Genomic DNA, 21,184 nt, shown 5'->3' on the forward strand with positions numbered 1-21,184 from the left:
ACAGGTAAAGGTGGATGATCTTGCCTTGGGAAACAGAAACTAAGGTATGATGTGCTACATCTAAGTATAAAGAAATCAGTAAATGATGTGAAGGGAAAGGGATTATCCAAATTAAAACAACCAATAGTGTTGGTATGAAATAAAGACTGCCCATTAAAAGATTTAGGCTGAAACTGAGGAGGTTATTTAGCACTAGACCCATAAAATTTCAAAATGCCATTGGCCCAGAAGTAGCAAAAAGGCTAATTACTTTCATGAAAAGGACAGGAAGGAAAGATTACAGGACAGCAGTATGCATTTCTGTAGTACCAAAAAAAAAAAAAAAAGAAAAAGGGCTTGATTTGTCTAATTAGAACTTTAAAGAACTGGGTTCACCTCAAGTGCTTTTAACAATTATTTCATGAGCCACAGAAAACAAGCAAGCAGCTTGATATAACTCACATGTGAAAATTCCTCAAATGGCAAGAACTCCTGCAAGTAGCCAGTGTAAACAACAGCCTAATCAATGATCAAATTCTCTGCTTTTAAAAAGGTAAAACTTACCAGCAAACTTTGGAAGCACACATGAAAAAGCACTATTAATTCTCAGTTAAAATTCCAGGAGTGCTGAAAAGGGAGAAAATATTTTAAACCGATTATGATGATCATCAATAAAGAGCTCCCATGGTCCTGTTCTCATGCTTTTAAGAAGTGGCAGGAGAGTAAAAGATAAATTTTTCATTCAGAGACCACCTTAAGGCACAGGTCTCCACCTCCTAGCTTTTTATTTTACCTCTCACTGAAGGTAGCTGTAGCCAAGAGTGTCAGATCTTCCTACTCCCTCTTTACCAGTGAGACAAAGTATTATTTGAATAAAATATTCAGACTGAATACTACTGTCTGAATGTTGGTTTGTAGAAATTTTCTTCTGTTATCAAAGGGAATCCCTTATACAATCCCAGGTGGAAACAGCAACAAAAAAATGCAATAGAAAAATGTGTCCTTCCACCTGTCATTCATCAGGGTACACTTTAAGATGGTAACGTTTCTACATGTGAGAAATTTTGAAAGGGGGGAAAAAAGGGGGGAACACTAGGTATTTTGTCAGGTTACCAGAATTACAAAGTAGTCTGCAATGACCGCCTGGTTACCGTACTGTCTACAGTGTGTTTCTCACCTTGGAATTCAGTGCAAAGTTCTGCTCATCTCTTCCTGAAGTTAGATTAGAGCACTGAGATAGGAGTGAAAAGAGCTTGGGTTTATTTATTTACATTAAACACAGCACTAACTAACCTCTTCCAAAATTGCACAATTGCCTCAGTACCCAAACAAATCAACCCAGGTTTGCTACCCCAGTTCATGCAGTTTGTTGTTCTGTGCTTGGCTTTCTGTTGTTTTTAACGGGTGAAGGTCAGGTAAATTGTGAGCCAAAGATGAAATGAAACAGTATGAGCCAAAACAAATTGGACAAGTTGGACTTAGAGAGGGGCAGGTTAAAAAAAATGCATTAAATCTTGCTCTCTCCAGTTAAATCAAGACCAATTTGCTTGCACTATTGCAATCCTGTTAATGTTAAGGGGCATCCTAATACCTTTAAGTTCTACTACGTAAAGAATACACATTTTGTATTCCAGACGTGATGCTAAGTGACCTTGTTGCTCTGCTCTTTGTAGTGAACCAACCCTAAACAGAACACATATTGGCCACAAAGCATATCTGCACACAGCCCTGGTCCATGGCTCACACATGCTGCCGTGTTACCGTTACACGCTAGGGCTGTTTTGGAGGCATCTGCATAGAACTTCTAGATCCTGAAGGCCGCATCCAGGATTTTGCCTTCATTTTGTGCCAAAATCATTCTGACAGCAGAAATATTTGATATAATGCTTACAGATTCAGTGTCTTGTTCCAGAGACAGGCTTTGAGAAAGTGTAACAGACATCACACAATGTGGTATAGACATTTGTAATTCATCACCTCACAAAAACTTGTGATGACAAAAATAGGTGGGAAACTGGAAGAAGCTTGATAGTTCCACCTCACACTGGGACTGAGGCAGCAAGAGCCATCCCTCATTACCAGTCCTCCTGCATGAAGACAGTCCACCAGGGCATGATAGCACTGCAACAGCACTGCAAACCTCCTGGTACACAAAACAAGGCAGACTCGCCTCTTGAAAAAGCAGGTGAAATAAATAAATTTATGTTCAGCTCCAACTCATCAGCACAACAAAAAGTACAGAGATAATATCTGCCCCAAAGCTTAATGGAAACAGCATTCACATTTCGGAAGAGGCTGACAAATGTCAGGGGCACAGAATTTTGCTGCGTTGCCTTTTCTGTTTTTAACCAGCTCACATCCCTGTTTACCTCAATGTGACGCACATTCCTCCTGCTTAGCTCCACTGATCTGGAAACCAAAGGCTCCTTCAAGATGAAATAAATTGTTCCTGTGGCAATGCCAAAGGGGTGATTTAATATAGTTTGGAGACTTCTCAATTCAATTTCACACCCAACGATTGAGCTAAAAGAAAAATCCACACTTTACATTTCTTCTTTATATGAGCACTGCTATTTTACTGTATCACCAGCAACAGCTTTTCTGAGCACTCCATATTTGAAGTACTCCAGTTTCAGATGCCATATTAGCTCCCTGAAACACTAGGAGTGCTCTTTCAAACCGGCTGGCCAAGTGCACATTATATGACTAGATCTATTAGTTTCACCCCCCAGTACTAGGAATTGTTCTGCAGAGACATCATTCTTTGTTCTCTGAGAAGCTACTTTTGATTCCTGTGCTAGCTACCATTTTGCGCAACATCACTCGATACTTTCTTTTTTTTCTCTTTTGCATCATATTTGGCAGTGAAAAAAAAGCAAGAACAGGTTTGTGGAGGATTTAATGTAATTTCTGTTCTCCAAATAGCAGCTTACATTTTGGCTCGAGAATGATAAAAATAATGCTAATAACAAAGACATGAAGAGGTCCAAGGAGCTCATCTGCATTGGATTTAAGAATGTACATAGTACAATACCGGCTATCAATTTTGTCTTGTTGCTGCAAACATTTAAGCCCAACAATTAATTGGTAGCACAAGAAAAAAATTACTGTGTATATGTTTAGCCTGTTTCAGTAATTCCTAAAGTTCCTATTATCTTAATTTAGCAAACAAAACTAAGGAAGAAAAACAACCTTAATTAGTTTTTACCAATAGCTGCTATGTTTGTATCACTAAGGGTGTTCCAGTAGCAGCAGACTGGTGCTGAGGACTTTCTGATTAGGTGCCATGGAGTGAATGCTCATTAGGAGCTGGAGCATATTAGGCACACTACTGGAGAGCATCTTCTATATTAATTTCATCTCAAAGATATCCAGTTCATGAACTGCTCTGTGACGTGAACAAAAAGCACAGTTAAATAAGATCAACAGGAAAGTTGCTTCATGAGAATCCCCAGCTTAGACTAAAAATGCTAATGTAGACACACACAAGTATTTCTCATAAGAATAGTTAGCTGGCACTCCTGGAAAAGCCAAAAAAACCCAAACCCAAATTGAAGTACTAGGGACAATAATAAGGGACTGGTAGTCAAACTTGTGCACGAAACTAGGATTAAAGTTATGCATTATGAGAAGCTGTGTGAAAAATATTCATACTAACTGTATAAACTAAGGGACTGTAAGAAACGCTAGATAAATATCCATCTTCTTATTGCACTATTTTGCATTGATCTTTGACAATGCAAGTTTCATCTGCTCAACGCTTCCGAGGTATACCACTCTCCTCTTCTGTGTGGTGACACTGAGGTGAGGACAGAGTCGCTTATAGTCACAGTGCCCACTTTCGGGCAACCATGGGAGTAGAACCAGTGTTTCCGTAACTCATTCAGGAGCATCCTTCTTCTACAAGCATACAAAAACCAAGTCAGAGCATCTAGAAAGCTCAGTCTCTTAAAAATCTGTTACCGAGCCTGCTGAAGTGTCAAGGGACACGTCTGTCGCTGTCAGTGACGCAGAATCAGGACTTCACTGAACAGAATGCTGAATACAAGAATGAAATAATAAAGAGAACCCTAAGAGCTGAGAAACCTTGTTTTATTTATACTCTTGGAGCTGTAATGTTGTAAAACAACCATAAAATACATACTATTCATTCCCTGTCTCTGTCAACCCAGTTAAACTAGACAAATAAACAAGAAAAAGCCATGGGACAGTTTAAACAAATAAAGTGCTTGCCTTGCCATTTCCTGATTTACTATTTTGCCTACAGTGATCAACATTTATAGCAGTTCAGCTGTTTCTCATCACGGTCATGGGGAATTTTTTTTCCCTTCTCTCTCCCCCAACAACTCCAAACTGCACTAACATGACTAAAAATACAGTTTGAACTTGTCTGGATTTAGAAAGGACACTGACAATTTTGAAAGTGACTATTAAAAAAACCAAGCAAGAGAGTAGAAGAGAATCTCATCCTGTGCTCCTCCATAAATGTTATTTAACTGTCAAAAAAAGGTACAAGGGAAAACCATTGACCCACCAATACACATCTGCAGAAGTTTAGTAAAAAAATCTCTGCTAAAATGTAGCTTCAAATACAAAGGAAAACAGTCTACTAAGAGACAAAAATGTAGAAGTCAGTTTTCACTCAAGGCATTAGTCTTTGCACCTCTGCACTAAAACATAAAACAAAGAGCCTCTTACTACTCTCTCTTGCCTTTCTCCCCGCCATTGCAGCCCACAATGAGTGGGCAGAATCTGCAGTACTGTGACCACCGTCTAACACTCTGGTTGTACTATTTGTCTGTTTCTTATTCTTGCCAGTCTGTCCCCACCATCTGTCATTTGCCGTCTTACACTTAACTTGCAAATTACTCAAGCAGGTCTGTTGTCTGTATACATTTGAACAGCTCCTAAAAGCTACAGCCTCCAAGACTGGAGTCTCTTTATACAATAAAGATACATCAAGGACAATAATACACTATCTCCAGTTGAGTGACTGAATGGAGTCTGTAGCAAACCTACATAAACTACATGTGAATAGCATTTCAAGCTTAACAGTATACAAAAGAAGTATCAGAAATAAACATACAAGGAAGAGATAAAAAGAAAACTAAGAAAAAATAATCCTAAAAGGCTTTTATGATTCAATAAAGTCTCCTTCTGTAGCTTGCCAGTGAAAACCCATCTTCATCATCAATTACTTGTTAGAGGACTCCAGGATCCCAAGCTGCACAGATGCTGAATTATCAAAGAAATGCTGTACATTGGTCTACCTGCCTAATTAAAAAAATTGCAGCAGCGTATTTTCATTTCCAATATATACCACAATGCTTAATTAGCGTCTAGAACTTCATAGTGTTACAGTACCTAATGAAATCAAGAATTTAGCACATGTCAGAAAATTGGGCTTGTGTAGGCCAGAAGAGAGATTTTGGGCAGACTTGGTAAGCAGTTTCCCAGCACCCAAGAAGGGGTTACTGAGATGACAGAGCCAGGCTCTGTATCAGGTACATAAGGGCAGAAGAAGCAGCAATGGTTTCTATGTGCCTCAACAGCCGCTAGTACTGTCCACTACTAGACAGGATACAGACAAAGGAATTTCAGTCTTACAGTGATATAATTGTTTTATTAGGCAGAATTTTATTTAGGAAGAAACCCCAGGGTGAAAAAGCAAATATTCCTGACCAAACTGCTCCCATGTCATTTTTCAACCAACTGGATAATTTCCAGTTGGCACGGATTTTGTTTAGAAACAAGAATTGGAAAGTAGACTAATCCTATCTTACAGCTAAACCCAGCACTGCTCTTCATCAAAATCATTTTCATTTCCTGATGTGAAAAATATAGCAGTAACAGCATGATATTAAAATGATACTGGACTGGCATTATGAAACTGAAGCCGCTCTTCAAAGAAGCTTGTATCCAGAGCAATCGGTAAGAAGGCAACAAGCCCAGTGACTGGCAAGCAGAGTGGTAACCAAATGTAGGTTTTATTCTTTTTATGAACAAGTTTTTTTAAAAATAAGTAGGACGTATAAAAATAATTAGTACCCCGTAGAGTCCAGTTTCTTGCCCTGCAGCACTGTTTCACACTGTCTCTGTGTCAAAGAAAGGTACATGCCTTGTGAATGCCATTATGTAAGTCTATAATCTGTGTATCTGCAGTGGGAGACAAACGTAGACTTGAGGAGTCTGGCTTTGAGGTCAGTGAGGTTTTTGATTGAGATCTATTTGGTGCAAACAGATTCTAAGTGACATGAGAAGATGTGGGACTACTGATTTCGGGGGGAACTAGTCAGTCAAAATAAAGGGAAGCAACCTGTTCACTACTGAGGTGACATCTTCAAATGCCAGAGGGTCTCCCAGACCACTCAACCTGATGCATGGACTATACCTGCATCCAGCTGCAAATCACTAAACTGCAGAAGCAGTGTCAGTTGTAGGCTCAAGAATAGAATTTACACTTTTCAATTTCAGTTGAATTGTTTACTTAATCAGTATGGGATACTAATATTTAATTAAGAAGAACAAATTATCAATTAAAAGTGAACAAGTTTATCCTACAAGTCCCTTAGTGCAGTCCAAAGACTCCTGCCAAGGGGTATTTAAATCAGAAACACAGCAGATCCATACTTGCTACATATAAACCTCAAATTTGATGGAAAACATTTAGGGGAGAATAAATCAAAAGAGGATGAAAGCAAGGGTACCTTCCTATAGACAAGTGGTCTCAAAATAGAGTAGTTCAATATATACCAATCTGCAGCTATTATCAACCACATACTTTATTTTACACAGACATATACACTCCTATTAATTACCATTTTACCATACCTATATCAATTACTTATTCCATCAATGGGTTTGCATGGCAAGGTTTTGGTAGCGGGGGGGGGCTGCAGGGGTGGCTTCTGTGAGAAACTGCCAGAAGCTTCCCCCATGTCTGACAGAGCCAATGCCAGCCGGCTCCAAGATGGACCTGCCGCCGGCCAAGGCCGAGCCCATCAGCGACAGTGGCAGTGCCTCTGGGAGAACAGATTTAAGAAAGGGAAAAAAAGCTGCTGCACACAGAAACGGCAGCCAGAGAGAGGAGTGAGAACATGTGAGAGAAACAGCCCCGAAGACCCCCAGGTCAGTGAAGAAGGAGGGGAGGAGGAGGTGCTCCAGACGCCCCAGCAGAGATTCCCCTGCAGCCCGTGGGGAAGACCATGGTGAGGCAGGCTGTCCCCCTGCAGCCCAGGGAGGTCCACGGTGGAGCAGATATTCACCTGCAGCCCGTGGAGGACCCCACGCCGGAACAGGGGAATGCCTGAAGGAGGCTGTGACCCCATGGGAAGCCCGCGCTGGAGCAGGCTCCTGGCAGGACCTGTGGCCCCATGGAGAGAGGAGCCCACGCTGGAGCAGGTTTTCTGGCAGGACTTGTGACCCTGTGGGGGACACACGCTGGAGCAGTCTGTGCCTGAAGGACTGCAGCCCGTGGGAGGGACCCACACTGGAGCAGTTCGTGAAGAACTGCAGCCTGTGGGAAGGACTCACGTTGGAGAAGTTCATGGAGAACTGTCTCCCATGGGAGGGACCCCACGCTGGAGCAGGAGACGAGCGAGGAGTCCTCCCCCTGAGGAGGAAGGAGCAGCAGAGACAACGTGTGATGAACTGACCCCAACCCCCATTACCCGTCCCCCTACGGTGCTGGAGGGGGGAGGAGGTAGACAAAATCAGGAGTGAAGTTAAGCCCAGGAAGAAGGGAACGGTGGGGGGAAGGTGTTTTTTAAGATTTGGTTTTATTTCTCATTACCCTACTCTGGTTTGACTGGTAATAAATTAAATTTTTTTCCCCAAGTCGACTCTGTTTTGCATGCGATGGTAACTGGTGAGTGATCTCCCTGTCCTTATCTTGACCCACGAGCCTTTCGTGATATTTCCTCTCCCCTGTCCAGCTGAGGAGGGGCAGTGATAGAGCGGCTTTGGTGGGCACCTGGCATCCAGCCAGGGTCAACCCACCACATTCCCAAAGTAAATTCTCCTTATAAAAGACATTTTAAACCTTTTCTTAAAGTCCATCTGCTCTGCTTCTGTTTCACTATAAAACTATATAATCTATAAAACTGTATAAACTATAAACCTATATAAAATAGTTAAAGCTTAAGCAGAAATTTTAGCAAACACCGAGCCAATGACATTCAAAAATATTCTGCATTGTTTTCTAGGATGCAGTATGCATTGTATAATCTCCTGGTTTGGGACTGCTACTGTATGCCAAGCAAATGTTTTTATTCAGCAATACTTAGTGACACCAAGCTCTTTGCCCTACCCCAAGAAATATCACTACTTTGGGAGTTAAAATTGTGGGCAGGTAGCTTAGATCACTACAGTTTTTCAACAGTTTGTCTAGTTATCTGCTACAAAACCAAGAAATAGATATCCAAACATCTTTCCTCTTTATTCATTTATTTAAAAAATTCAGACAAAAATACATCAACTTCCCAAACCTCTAAAACTTTAAGTATGCCAATAATTTACTTCAAACATAAGCAGCATACTTATTACTGTTATGGCCCAGCATTTGGCTTTGCTCCCAGCTGTCGTGATTAATAAGAATTTTTTTTAGTTCAACGATTCTCAGATTATGGTTCAAGGACTAGCAGTCGCCTGCAGAAAGCTGGCTGGTCGCACAGTCCTGGAATTACTCTAATATAATCAGCTGTTTCTAAACATAAAGGTACTACCTTTCACACTTCAGTAGTTTTCTTCTTAGGATCTGTAAACAAGATAGCAACATGAAATCTCATTTTTAGACAAAAAAATGTGCATCTGAAAAGTCTAACCAGCCTGAAGAGACAAATGGTGCACCTGCAATAGCAAGCTTACTTAGACTGACCAGTGGCCACATTAGCACAGAATCCAAACTAATAAACTGCCACTCAACAGAATTAACCTGCCCAGCATCAAAGTACCAAAGAAAGAGACTCTAAGTGATACACACTGTCATCCATATGTCCGGAAATTACCTGTAGGGAATCATATCCTGGGCTGCATAAAAGGAAGGGTGGCCAGCAGGTTGAGGGAGGTGATTGTCTTCCTCTACTCCGCTCTGGTGAGATCCCAGTTGGAGTACTGCGTTCAGCTCTGGAGTCCTCAGCATGGGAAAGACATGGACCTGTTGGAGCAGGTCCAGAGGTGGCCACAAAGATGATCAAAAGGATGGAACACCTCTCCTGTGAGGAAAGGCTGGGAGAGTTGGGGTTGTTCAGCTGGGAGAAGAAAAGGCTCCAGGAAGACCTTATTGCGGCCTTTCAGTACTTACAGAGGGCTTATAAGAAAGATGGAGAGAGACTTTTTACCAAGGCCTGTAGTGACAGGACAAGGGGCAATGGTCTTGAACTGAAAGGGGGTAAATTTAGATTGGACATAAGGAAGAAATTTTTTATGATGAGGGTGGTGAGACACTGGAACAGGTTGCCCAGAGAATTTGTGGATGCCCCATCCCTGGAAGTGTTCAAGGCCAGGTTGGATGGGGCTTTGAGCAATCTGGTCTAGCAGAAGGTGTTCCTGGCCATGGCAGCGAGGGTGGAACTAGATGATATTTGAAGGTCCCTTCCAACCCAAACCATTCTGTGATTCTACATTTGTTTTGATCACAAAAGCATGATACTGCTGACTATTACTCATTGCAGTTCACTAGAATTTGAGAGATTTGCTTCACACAACTCTTCAGACACATGAATTTCTTCATACAGTTGTGATTTTGATTTCTTTTCAGGTGTACTCCTTTGCACTGAATTTCATTCTGTTGCTTAATTAAAGGTTGTTCAGAATGTTGACCCTGCCCCACCAGCATGGTGTCATCCACATTTTTTTAAGGTTTTTCTCTGTTGACTAGTGTCATTAATCTCAACCTGATTCCAGGAAGAAACATGTGAGCTTATCTACTTAAATGCCTTCACTGTTTGAGAAGGAACCACTTCTGCTTTGGACATTTTTCAAACAACTACGCACCCACTTTATGGAAATTATATTTAGACTGTAGATCACTTATGAAAATTACTGGAACAGCCTGAGAGCTTTAGTCAAAATATCCACCTTCCACGTCTCCTTTATCCCACTTATCCAGTTGCCCTCTCAAACAAGGCAGGCATATTGATTTGACATGATTTGCTCTAGACAACCCAGGCCTAATTACTTCCAAAGTACTTACAAACTTATTTCCAAAATTCAAGTTAGATAAAAATATCTGTAATTATCCAGGCCTTTCTCCCCCTCCTCCTTTTAAACAGAAATGCTATTTCTTTCCATCTCCCATCCTCAGCAGTCTCTCTGTAACCTGCAAATCCCCAAAGATAATTTCAAATAGTAGAAAGATTATTTCAATTATATCATAAAGCATTCTTTGGTAGATTTTATCAGGTCCTGTACACTTGAATAACTGTCTTACCTCCGTATTTTTAGCAGTTTTTCTCTGCTCTGGCCACTACTAGGGTTGGTTTTTTCTGTTAATTTAGCTCATTATCTGTCAAGCACTTTGTATAACACACATGAAATCAGTCATACCGTATCCCTCCCCACACTGTTTGCTATGTATGTATCTTGCCGTTAATGAATTTGCACATTGTTTTCCTCTTCTTTTTATGCATCACAAGACTTTCCTTGTTCCTATTTAAATCCTCTGCTAATTGAAATTCATTTTATGATTTTGCACACTTGGTTTTCACTTTATATATAAATCCTCACACTGTTGTAAAGCAAAAGGAGTATCTGATCTGGCCATAACAGTCTCTTAATGTACATCCCATCTGTCCTTTGCATCAGGACAGATAATCTCCATTATGCATTCAAACGCGCCTCCTTAACTGCTAATTCTCATGCACTTCTCTGTCTCTCAGATAATCTTCTTAGGAGACACTATTTACCAGCTCCATAAGGTTGCTGAAAAGTACTTAAAAAAAAAAAAAATTTTCCTTGTTCATCTGATCTTAGACTTACTTTATTTCAAAAGCTTACTTCAAAGTAATTTTCACCAAAAGTACTTGCCATTATTAATTTCTTCCTTAATTGCTAAGATCAAAATCAAAAATCAAAACCAAATTACCCACCTCCATTTGCTGAAAGAAGCGTGCACAGAACATTTTCATAATTTGATATATCACATCTTACTGTATCACTTACTGGTTGGATACTTTTAACAATTTAGAAATAATAGTTATTTATTTCTAGTGTCATCTACCCCACTGGACAAAAACAACATGCGAAAACACACAATTCCTTCTTGCATTCCAGAAGGATGAAGCAGAAAGGAAGATAGAGGAGGTAGGAATAAGTTATACTAAAAGAAAATAGATTTTTTGGGGGGGGGGGGGGGGGTAGGGTTTACAAAATATTTTCTGTTCCATGCATGCGTATGTGTCTTAGTCTAGCCACATTCAATCATCTAATTCCTTGTAAGACATTTAACAGCAAAAAGTTTTGAGGAGGGAGCTGAAAGGAGAGCAGCAGCAGCCCAGAGTAAGAGTTCACAAAGGGATTTTGTTAACTGGAGGTGGAAGGGAAGCCTGTGGGAGATGCTTTCAGGAAAGTAGAAAGCTGTCAAAATTAATTTACCTAAGGTTTCAATCATGCTAACACCTGCTTGGTGAAAGCTTTGTCACAAAGTCCTCCTTTTTTGACCATCACCAGATTTTTCCAGCATCTTGTCTCAGCTTCTGCTCTCAAAGTCCTTAAATCATTCCACTACATCATGAGAAGTCAAAGTCATCTGTTCCCACCTTGGTCTTCCATTGATTATTCTTGTTTTCATCAATTCTCCCTCCATCCTAACTTCTCTGCCGCTGTCACCCACTCAATTAGAAGGCCTGCCACAACCTACCTCCCTGCCCCAGCCTCCACAAGAGTTTTCTCCATACTTGGTCTTGCACCACAGAGGCTACTTCTGATGGGAAAGAAGGAAAAAAAAAAAAAAAAAGCACGCTATCATCATACTGACTTTCCTCTGAAACCCCGTGCTCCCCCCTTCCTCATTTCAGCCACCTTTTTGAATACCTAACTGCTTTCCTCCTCCCTCAGGTTAAAACCACAGCTCAGGACTTCCACCTACAACCTGCTCCCCTTAAAGATACTGGCTTCTCTTAAATAAACATTCCTCTTTGGGGAAGAAAGGTCATTTCTGATGGTTGGTTGTTTTGGGGCTTGGTTTTTTTATCAGCACTAGCAAATGAAATAATAATCCCCCAAACAAACCAAAACAACCCCTCTCCCAAAACAAACAAAAAACCACAAAAACAACCAAAAAGGACCCACACCAAACCAACAGCTACAGAGAAGTGGTGGTTAAAACAAATTTCCCAGTATAGTTCTAATTATTTAGATGATGAAAAAGTTTGTATTCTTATTGGTTTAGTTACTGGTTTTCTCTGAGAAACATGGAAAAGTAACCAAAACTGAATGAACCTTGTCATCAGGCAAGAGAATACACAGCAAAGGATGATGAAACTTGAGGTTGGTAAACTTGGAGTAACACTTATACAGCAAATGAAACAATCTTATTCTTATCTCCTCCATAAACGGAACATCATTTCTTGAGAGGATTAGCAGCTCTTTTACCATAATTTTTTCATCTGCCTGCACAACAGCACATCTGACCTACATGAACAAAAGGACAGATGAGATTTCTGCAAGGTTACCACTTCTCTGGCCATGACATGGGTATAACACAGCTGAACTCGATGTTGCATGATTCAGCTGTCTGAATGCCTCTGCCTTTTATGGCCAACATAACAAGATTACTCACTGCAATATATGAAGCAGACAGATACTTCCGCAAGTGACAAATTGAGCTGAAGAAATTACCGTGTACAGCTGCCTGCTGATACCGCTCTGAGCACAATAGGTTCATTGTGTTTCTCAGCTCAGTGACTATTATTTCAACAGATAGGACTATCTGGTGCTGCAAAACTGGAGGCTCTTCCATGCTGCAGTACATTTCTCCTGCTAAATATGAAGCCATCCTGCAAGATAAAGTCCATCTCTCCCTCTAGATGCTGCCAGAATCTCAGGCAGATTCTGAAAGGCAGCAGGTTTGGGCTAATTCCAAAAAAAGCCCAAAAACCAGCTAGTAACCAAGCAAAGCCCCTTGCTCTCTGGAAACCACCTAGAGCTCAAACAGCATTTGAGATTGAACATCTACAGAACCTGACTGTTAAAAATAAGGATTATTAATTACACCAGATCTGATACATTCCGATCCAGTTTCCTAATCAGAAAACTTATTTCCCAGTTCCTTAGTTCTCCATCTGGAAGTGAGAATACTTGGAACTTTTTATCTCTAACAACACTTTGAAGTTTTTCAGCAACTCCAGGAGTACAGAATAGACACACTGCCATGGAGATGCTGCTGCAGCACCCAGCTCTGCACAAGCCCATCCAGCTGGTTTCCTCTTGCAGTTTGCTCTGCAGACATCCTGCAAGGACAGTCAGGCTGTTTACTCCATCTGAGCTGCTACAACCAAAGGCTTCTCCTTGATTCAGCACCAACAGAAATTCCAATTGGGGCAGTTAAATGCATCACAAGAACACTGACGTTGTGAGGAGGGGATCTGTGCTTTCAGGAATTAACATGAACGAAGCGGAAATCAACCTGAATTCTAGATGGAAAGCATAGGCTGGAGCCAAACTTGATGGCTGCATGTGCATTTTAGAAGCATTGTCAATGAGGAAAAAAAGGGGAGAAGTTTACCATTTGGCCAGAAAAAATTAAAGGTATACTATCCTATACTGCAGATAGTGCAGAGGGCAGCTAAACTGCCATGCTTCAAGCTAGCAGCAACTGAGGCTCATCTATATGATCTACACCAAACAAAAGAGTCAAGACTCAACACTAGGAAGTCAGTAAATACAGTTACTTCAAGGAGGGTTAGACAGTACAGTCTCAGAAGTCTCCCGTGGGGGAAATTTTAATTCTGTTGGCATTTAGGGGAAGGTGCTTATTGACACTTAACCATATTAGTGGGGGAAATTTTCAGGAAAAGCCCATGCACATAGTCCTGGCACCACTATAAATATGTGGATGGAAAACACAAAATCCTGCAGCAACTGAACACTGACTAGAGGCTTAGCTTGGCCAGTTTCTGGACCTTGGCAGCTTGCGTGTTAGCCAAGTGTTTGATAAACTGTGGTACTCTTCTTGTTCAGCATCTGTTTGCCAAGGAAGAATTCACTGCTCGAGACCACACTGTCATGGTTGTTTGCATTCTAGCATATGATTAGATAATATCTTCCAAAGCAAATATGCTGTTTAGCACATGAATGATCAAAACTAAGTAGATTATCTAATGCCTTTGGTAGAATCACCCCTAGAAAATATTAAAGGAAGAATTGTCCAACCATAAAGATATCCATTAGTCTATGTGCAAAAAAAAAATTATTCAAGAGATACACACAAGGTTGGTGCAGACCTCTACCTCAAAACCTGCAACTTCTCTTAACACCAAAGCTTAGATCATGCTAAGAAGCAGCAAACGGTATCAGTAAAGCTTGAGACAAAACAGTGCACCTATACCGTACCTTCAGAGAAGAATGAGACTAGATCACTATAGACCTGAACACAATGTGCCCTTGAAAAACTTTTTTGAGAAAAACTGAAAGAATTTGGGTACTTCAACTCTCTAGGTTCTTCTGGGAATTCTAACCAAAGTAATTATTTAACGAAAAATCAGTATTGCACTTGCATCTCTAGCAAAAGTACCGCAATCTGTAGCTGTACTGATTAATTCTTCAAATCTGCTGAAGAAAATCATCACCTCTTCATTGCTCCTCACACAGGCTGGGCCATTTATCAGTATAATTGCAAGGTCCATCTTACCTTATTACCTGCCTTAGATTAATGCTGCACCTTCTAGCAACACATTCTAGCTGTTATTTATTTTCATTTGACCACAAATTGCTCATTGTCTAGTTATCCTTATTAAAAGGAAATATCTTCATGTGACTTCCAACAGAAAGGAGGATCAAAAAGAATACAAAAACCTCTGACTTGTTCTGCTGTTCACTCTTAGTATTAAAAGGGTGAAGAATGAGAAACAGAAAGCATGCCATATTCACAGGTGCATAAGCACCTGCAGCTGCCATTGACCTCCAGTGAAACAGTGGCATTCCCTTCTTCTGAGTCAAGAAAAAAGCAAATACAAATAACTGAAGGTAAGCTTGAAGGGCACATCATGACCCTTAGAAGCCTTACCATTTTATCACTTCTTTGGAAACTTCTTAAAGAGTTCAATTGCCTTCACACAGGGCCTTAGAAGGCCAAAGGCAAAGCCTAAACTATTTTTGTAGCACAGGTTACTGACAGTGCCTCAGTCTGCAGTAGCACTGGGTGAACGAGACCCAGGTTTGCTGGGCTCAGAGACTCTCAGTGCTGACACTGAAGCCATGCAGCAGGGTCAATGTCCTGGAAACGGGATTACAGCTTCTGGGACCTTTTGAAGAACAGCAAGAACAGGGCTACCATTAAATTAAAAGCAGAAAGTATCTCTCTGGACATGTACCTGCTTATTTAGGTACTAAATATTTCTGTTGCTTTTGAAATTTTTTCATATTTACAACATAGCAACCATTGCTTTATATAAAAAAATAGAGATATTACAAGCCTCTTAAAACAAAGGTGACATCTTTTATCTAACTCCCTTATTTTACGTCATTTATATCAATATTACAGCTTTTTGCACACTGTAGAAAAAGAGGTTGCACTTTGCTCTCCAAACCAAACAGTCCTATTTTAAAAGTGTTAATAGAGTAAATGAGCAAGAAGCTAAGTGTTTTCATTCTTCCTCTTTGTTACTTACTCTAGGTGAAGACAGACAGTAAGCAGAAATCAAAAGACACGTATATCTATTTCTCAGCTTGCTGGATCTTGAAGATTTCACAGATTTCTGTGCACTGGGCAGCTGGCAGTATCCAGAGGAGCAGCAACACTCCTCCCTTTTTCTACAGCTTTCTTCACTTGACTCTAATCTCAGAGCACTTAAACTTTAAACCTCAGAACATCTCTGTGAATGAGCTGCTTTTACAAATGGAGAACTGGAGAGTTAAAAACACAAGAAGCTAGCATGCTTTCGTACTCTAGACCCCAGAAGTTTAGATACGATGTTAGACTGCTAAACCTCTCAAAGGCAACTGCAGGGCAATAACTATTCTCCAAGTCATTGATCCCAAACAACTAGTATTAGCAGTGTGCTTACTGGAGCATTTGAACTGAATAATGAGTTTACAGATTGACAGAGATCCTGCCCCAATGGGGATTAATCCCCCAAAACAATACAGTGACAACAGGGAAACTATTTCTACTATTTCCCTTTGCTGGCTGGCTCATGTCCACATTGTTTTTTCCTTGTATTAAGATAGCGTTCTTCTCCTCATTACTTTACATTACTGTCTTCAGATACAAATTTGATCAGTCTGGATCATTAGTATTTCTTCTCTGCTACAGTAGTGCCTCGTGGTCCCAATCATACCTTGCTGCCTAGCGGAATGGTGCATGTGAACATAATTGAAGAGAGAACATGAAGAATTAATAATATAAGAATATCTTTCTTAGAGTAAGAAGTATGAGTTTAAATTCTCTTCCACTGTTTCAGTGATGTGTGGAATTTCTGTTGGAAATAAACAAGATATTCATTAACTAATTGCTTATGTAACAAACATCATTACATAAAATTATCATCTAGAGGCACCGGAAGAAGAATTTTAATTATCCAGGTGAACTTCAAAGCAGAACTGCACTTCATGATGTCTATGGTTCTCTTCTCAAGTTTCCCGATTCCTGATACACAAACACTGAACAGTCAGTAGCATCTTTATTAGTGTGACCCAGTTTTTGGATTATAAAAGACATTTCAAAGCAGCAACTGATCAAAACCGAAAGGCCTGTTGGATGGCTTCATGGATGGTAAACCAAGGGTGTCAGTGCTGTGGGCCAGCTGCCAGTTGCAGGGCATCCACACAAGCCTCTGTTGAAAGGATGAGCCACTCCAAATGCTGAAACTAAAAAGCTTTGCCTTCAGTACTAAGTAATAGCTCTCCTGTTCCAGAGGCCAAATGGAAAAAAGAATATTTCCGAGCCTGTCTGCCAGATGCTAAGAGCATAATGCCTACAGAATAAGGTCACTTCCATAGGTGTAAAAGCAGCAATAAGCTAAGGAGCTCGCTCCGCTCCAAGACCGCTGCCCAGTAGGCGCCTTTGCCTCTCTGTAAGAATGCCCCAGCACTGAAGGGCTGTTGCCCTGGAGGAGTAACAGCTTCAGGAGGCATCATTGCCACTTGCTGCAAGAGCTCCTGCTCTACAGCCCAAATACATACCAAGCTCTTCCACTGCAGGCCTGGCAAACAGGGCAGCTCCCTTCCACACCTCCACACCCCTCTTCAGCTTGCTGGCTGCCGTCAGCCTCCCAGGTGCGTCCAACCCACATGCTGTAAGCGGGACAGGGATGGCTCAGTACAGCGAGCATCCTGCTCCAAAGCCTTGAAATAGTGAGCTATGCTGCAAGCATATCCTAAAACCTAAAACACAATCCTTGCTGACATTAGAGAACTACTTCTACAGGACTAATAGCTCATTTTAGCAAATCTCATCAAGCACCACACATAACATGAAATCTTTAATGTATCTGTTCTACCACTGAAGGAGCATTCCCTTCACACAGCCAGAAGGCTCCCTACAAAAAACTCTCCCCTACGTGAAAAGCTCTATAGCAGAAGAAAACTGAAAGGACAGTAGCCTAGACTTCACTTTTCAATACTACTTGTGCCTTCCAGTTGACCTGCAGAAGGGCTGGGCGGAGAGGTAGGTGCACACAGGAGAACAGGGCAGGGGGAGAATGCAGGATTTCTGTGCTTGCGTTTGCTCTTCTACTGCAAGTTCCACACCCATCTCTTCTCAGAAACAGCCTCCTTCCTTTTTAACCTTAAAGCTTGATGTTCCTGTTATCTTATCGAAGTCAACACAAACATTTTTATGTTGACAGCGACCATACTGTCAACAAAAAAACCCCCCACCTTGAAGTGAACCCCTTTTGCAGACAAAAAAACATTCTTTTTTTTCTTTGCTGCAATTCTCCTGGGTGTGAGCAAAAAGCAGTAGGTCTCTCCACCTGCAAAATATCAGTAGGGCTGAAACTTTCACAGAGAGGATGCCCATGCTGCAGCCTGCTGTGTAGAGAGAGACTGGGCATCAGCACAGAGCTAGGTAGGCTTGTGCACTGGAAGCAGCCTAGCTGCAGCAGCGCTGCACACAGCCTCCGACAACCAAGTTTGTTGACAACTAAGTGAAAATTAGCCTGCAGTGAGCTGTGGGTCACCGAGGACAGACTGCTTCTAGCATCTAAGCCAGCCAACTTCTAAACAGACTTACCGTTTCTAAGCTGCAGTGCAGTCTGCAGTGCAGTCTCCATTGTAAATATACCTAAAGTCTTTGCAGTCAACATTTTAATTCAGACATCAGAAAAAAAGAAGAAAAAAAGGCAGTTTTAACCAAAGCAAACAAAGTACAGAAAGTCTAAGTAACATGAAAGGGATTACAATTCCTGCAATGTCTCTGTAACCCTTTTGTTCTCTTTTATGCCATGTTCCTGGGCCACACTCTCCAGATGCTGCAGCTTAAATCAGGCTAATCCAAGTCTTACAAAGTCAATGGAACACTTTCTGCTGATTTTATGCAAGCCAAAATTTCGCTTTTTCATTGCTACTGCCACATGAATAAGGATACAAGAAAATTACTACAACTTTAATTTCTTGCATAGTCTTACGTTGAGCACAGACCAGACACTAAAAGACAGTTGCTCCAGGTACAAGCCCATATCAATGCAGGTGTAATTCCTAAATTTAAAAAAACACGTTCTTAAGTAAAAAAGAAGAAAAAAAGGAATAAGCAGACAAACATTTTACTACTTCAAAATGCTACAGGAAACATGTCCCAAGGCAGGCAAGACTGCTCACCTGAACCATTCCTCTGAATTATTCACTATTTCATCTCTAAATCCAGTATTAAACTGTTAGGAAAAAGCTTCTTAAATTAAGAAGAATCTCTTGCTGGCAACACAAAAGCATCTGTACAAAGTATACGTGATATCACCTGGTAACAAACTAACAGGGAAATAAAAATCGCAATAACCTATTGCAAATGAAAGTGTGTTTATTTCCAGATATTTCCATTGGCTTCAATATTTGACTCAGAATTAAACAGAACAGGGGATCAAAATTTGACCTCCAATTTGTAAATCCTTCTTCCCCCTATTCCACTCTTTCAATACTAAGAACAATCAGATTAGAAACTAATGTATCTTTGTCCTTTAAATAAACTGCTGAATATCACTGTATTATGCCTATGAGCTCTTTCAGATGATCTGTGAAAAGCATATTTGAAATTCCTCTTTCAAACTTAATTTGCAGTGATTTTCTTGCAGTAATATGAGAATAAATGAAAAAGATAATTGATTTCAACAGTAAGCAATTACACACAATGACTTTTCTACAGCAGTTGTCTAATTAAGAGACTATGAGCCCAGCATATCAAGCCTTAGATTTAAGCACTGTTTTTGATGTATTCAGATGATATGCGAGATGCACAACTTTTTGTATACTGTTATATTGCAGATGCACCAAAATACTTGCTACAAACTTCTAACCCTTCACAAAAAATTTATACTTGTATACATTATTTAGATCTGAAGAAAGAAACAGCTACTGTTCAACTGAGTAAAAATACCTGAAGATTATCATATCAACATTGATAAATAACATTTACGGCAAGGCTGATCTAAAAAGTGACACTGGACTAAAAATATCTCGACAAAATTAACAATGAATGATCTGTTATGAATATGAAACATGCATATGCACAGATGCCAGTTATATAACCCTTTTCTTGTATCATTAAAGAGTAAACACCAGCCTATTCTTTCAGCTTATCAAAACACAGTAAAAAGCAGGCACATTTCTCTCCCATATTTCTCTCCCCTAATTAACAGATTTTTTAACTGCATGTCTTTTACTACTGCAGCAGAATCTCATCTGCCTCCTTATTCTGAATTGCTACATACAAATGCCTATTGCTCCCAAAGGCTTTTCTAAGAAGCATCTGTAACAAAAGAATTGTAGGCGCATACCTTAACCTCTTGGTTGGCAAAAATCTCCACATCAACCCCACAGGCAACCAGAGTGGAGACATCACAGTCCATGCTACGGGCTGGCATCCCCCCCTTCTGTACACAGAGTTAGGCAACCTCAGAGTAACAAATGATTGGAAGAAAAGAAAAAAATAAAATAAAATCTTCAATTCAGTATTGTAATTGAACAGTCCAAAATTCTGTTTCAATGCTGACAATAACTGCAAGCTTCCGACGCAAGCTCTTTGCACTTAACTGAGTTGCTCCTTGCCTTTCCCTCGTACACCCACCAACTGAGCAGGCACAGCATAGTAACAGCGCTATTCCATCTCTCATGGCAATGACATCACCACAAAGACTGACATAAGCTAAATCTATTTTTTCAACCCTTTTATCTCTAGGCAGCACAGTGGATCAAATTGAACATGATTATGTGCTAAATCTGAACTCGGACTAAATCAATTCAAGCAGCGTTCACTGGCAACTGAGTCATAGCTGTTGTTTCAGCTGAGTGCTTATGCTGGCAAAAAAGATCGCCAGACACTGAAAGCTCCACTCTGAGTGTAAATTAACCCAGCGTTTAAAGCCACTAAGCTCAAGGTAACATTCGTTACTTCATTATACTTTAAAATCTACAGCAGAACACTAATGAAAAAAATAAAACCCAAACAACAAAACCTCAGCACTCTGCTTTTAATAGCTCTATGTCTTCTTTTTTAATAAAGCACACTATATAACCCTACACATGAGATTAGAGAACATCTAGTCCTAGCATCAGGAGTGATCAACACACTGCAAATTTGATCCCAGTACTTAGACATACAAGTTGCACTATGACTCATCTTCATAAAGATCAGAGGCATGTCTTGCGTGTGATTTGGAAGTCAATACCCCTTCAAAGAACAGAACACGAAAATTTCCCTTGAAATTAGGAATTCGCACTAGGCAGCCTTTATACCACATGTCCTTAGAGTTACTACTCCACAAATTTAACAGTATTCAACTGAAAGAAATATTTTTAAGTAAAGTGAAGATGTTTTACACCTGCTGACTCAGTGGAT

The 21,184-nt window shown here is 40.4% G+C and overlaps 1 protein-coding gene across 2 annotated transcripts in view; it reads right to left on the reverse strand.

The window, feature by feature from the left end:
- RCAN2 (regulator of calcineurin 2) overlaps positions 1–21,184 on the reverse strand; it is a 92,828-nt gene that overhangs the window by 23,119 nt on the left and 48,525 nt on the right. The window contains exon 1 of one of the 2 annotated variants that reach the window (XM_052810353.1): positions 20,124–20,436. The exons of the other annotated variant lie outside the window; for it this stretch is intronic. Coding sequence (XP_052666313.1) covers positions 20,124–20,210 — 87 coding nt within the window. The 5' untranslated portion in view covers positions 20,211–20,436. Of the gene's footprint in view, positions 1–20,123; positions 20,437–21,184 lie in introns of those variants that run through there. 2 annotated transcript variants of the gene reach the window in all.

The sequence above is a fragment of the Harpia harpyja genome, chromosome 15 (genome assembly GCF_026419915.1).
Source record: "Harpia harpyja isolate bHarHar1 chromosome 15, bHarHar1 primary haplotype, whole genome shotgun sequence".
NCBI classification, from domain to species: Eukaryota; Metazoa; Chordata; class Aves; order Accipitriformes; family Accipitridae; genus Harpia; species Harpia harpyja.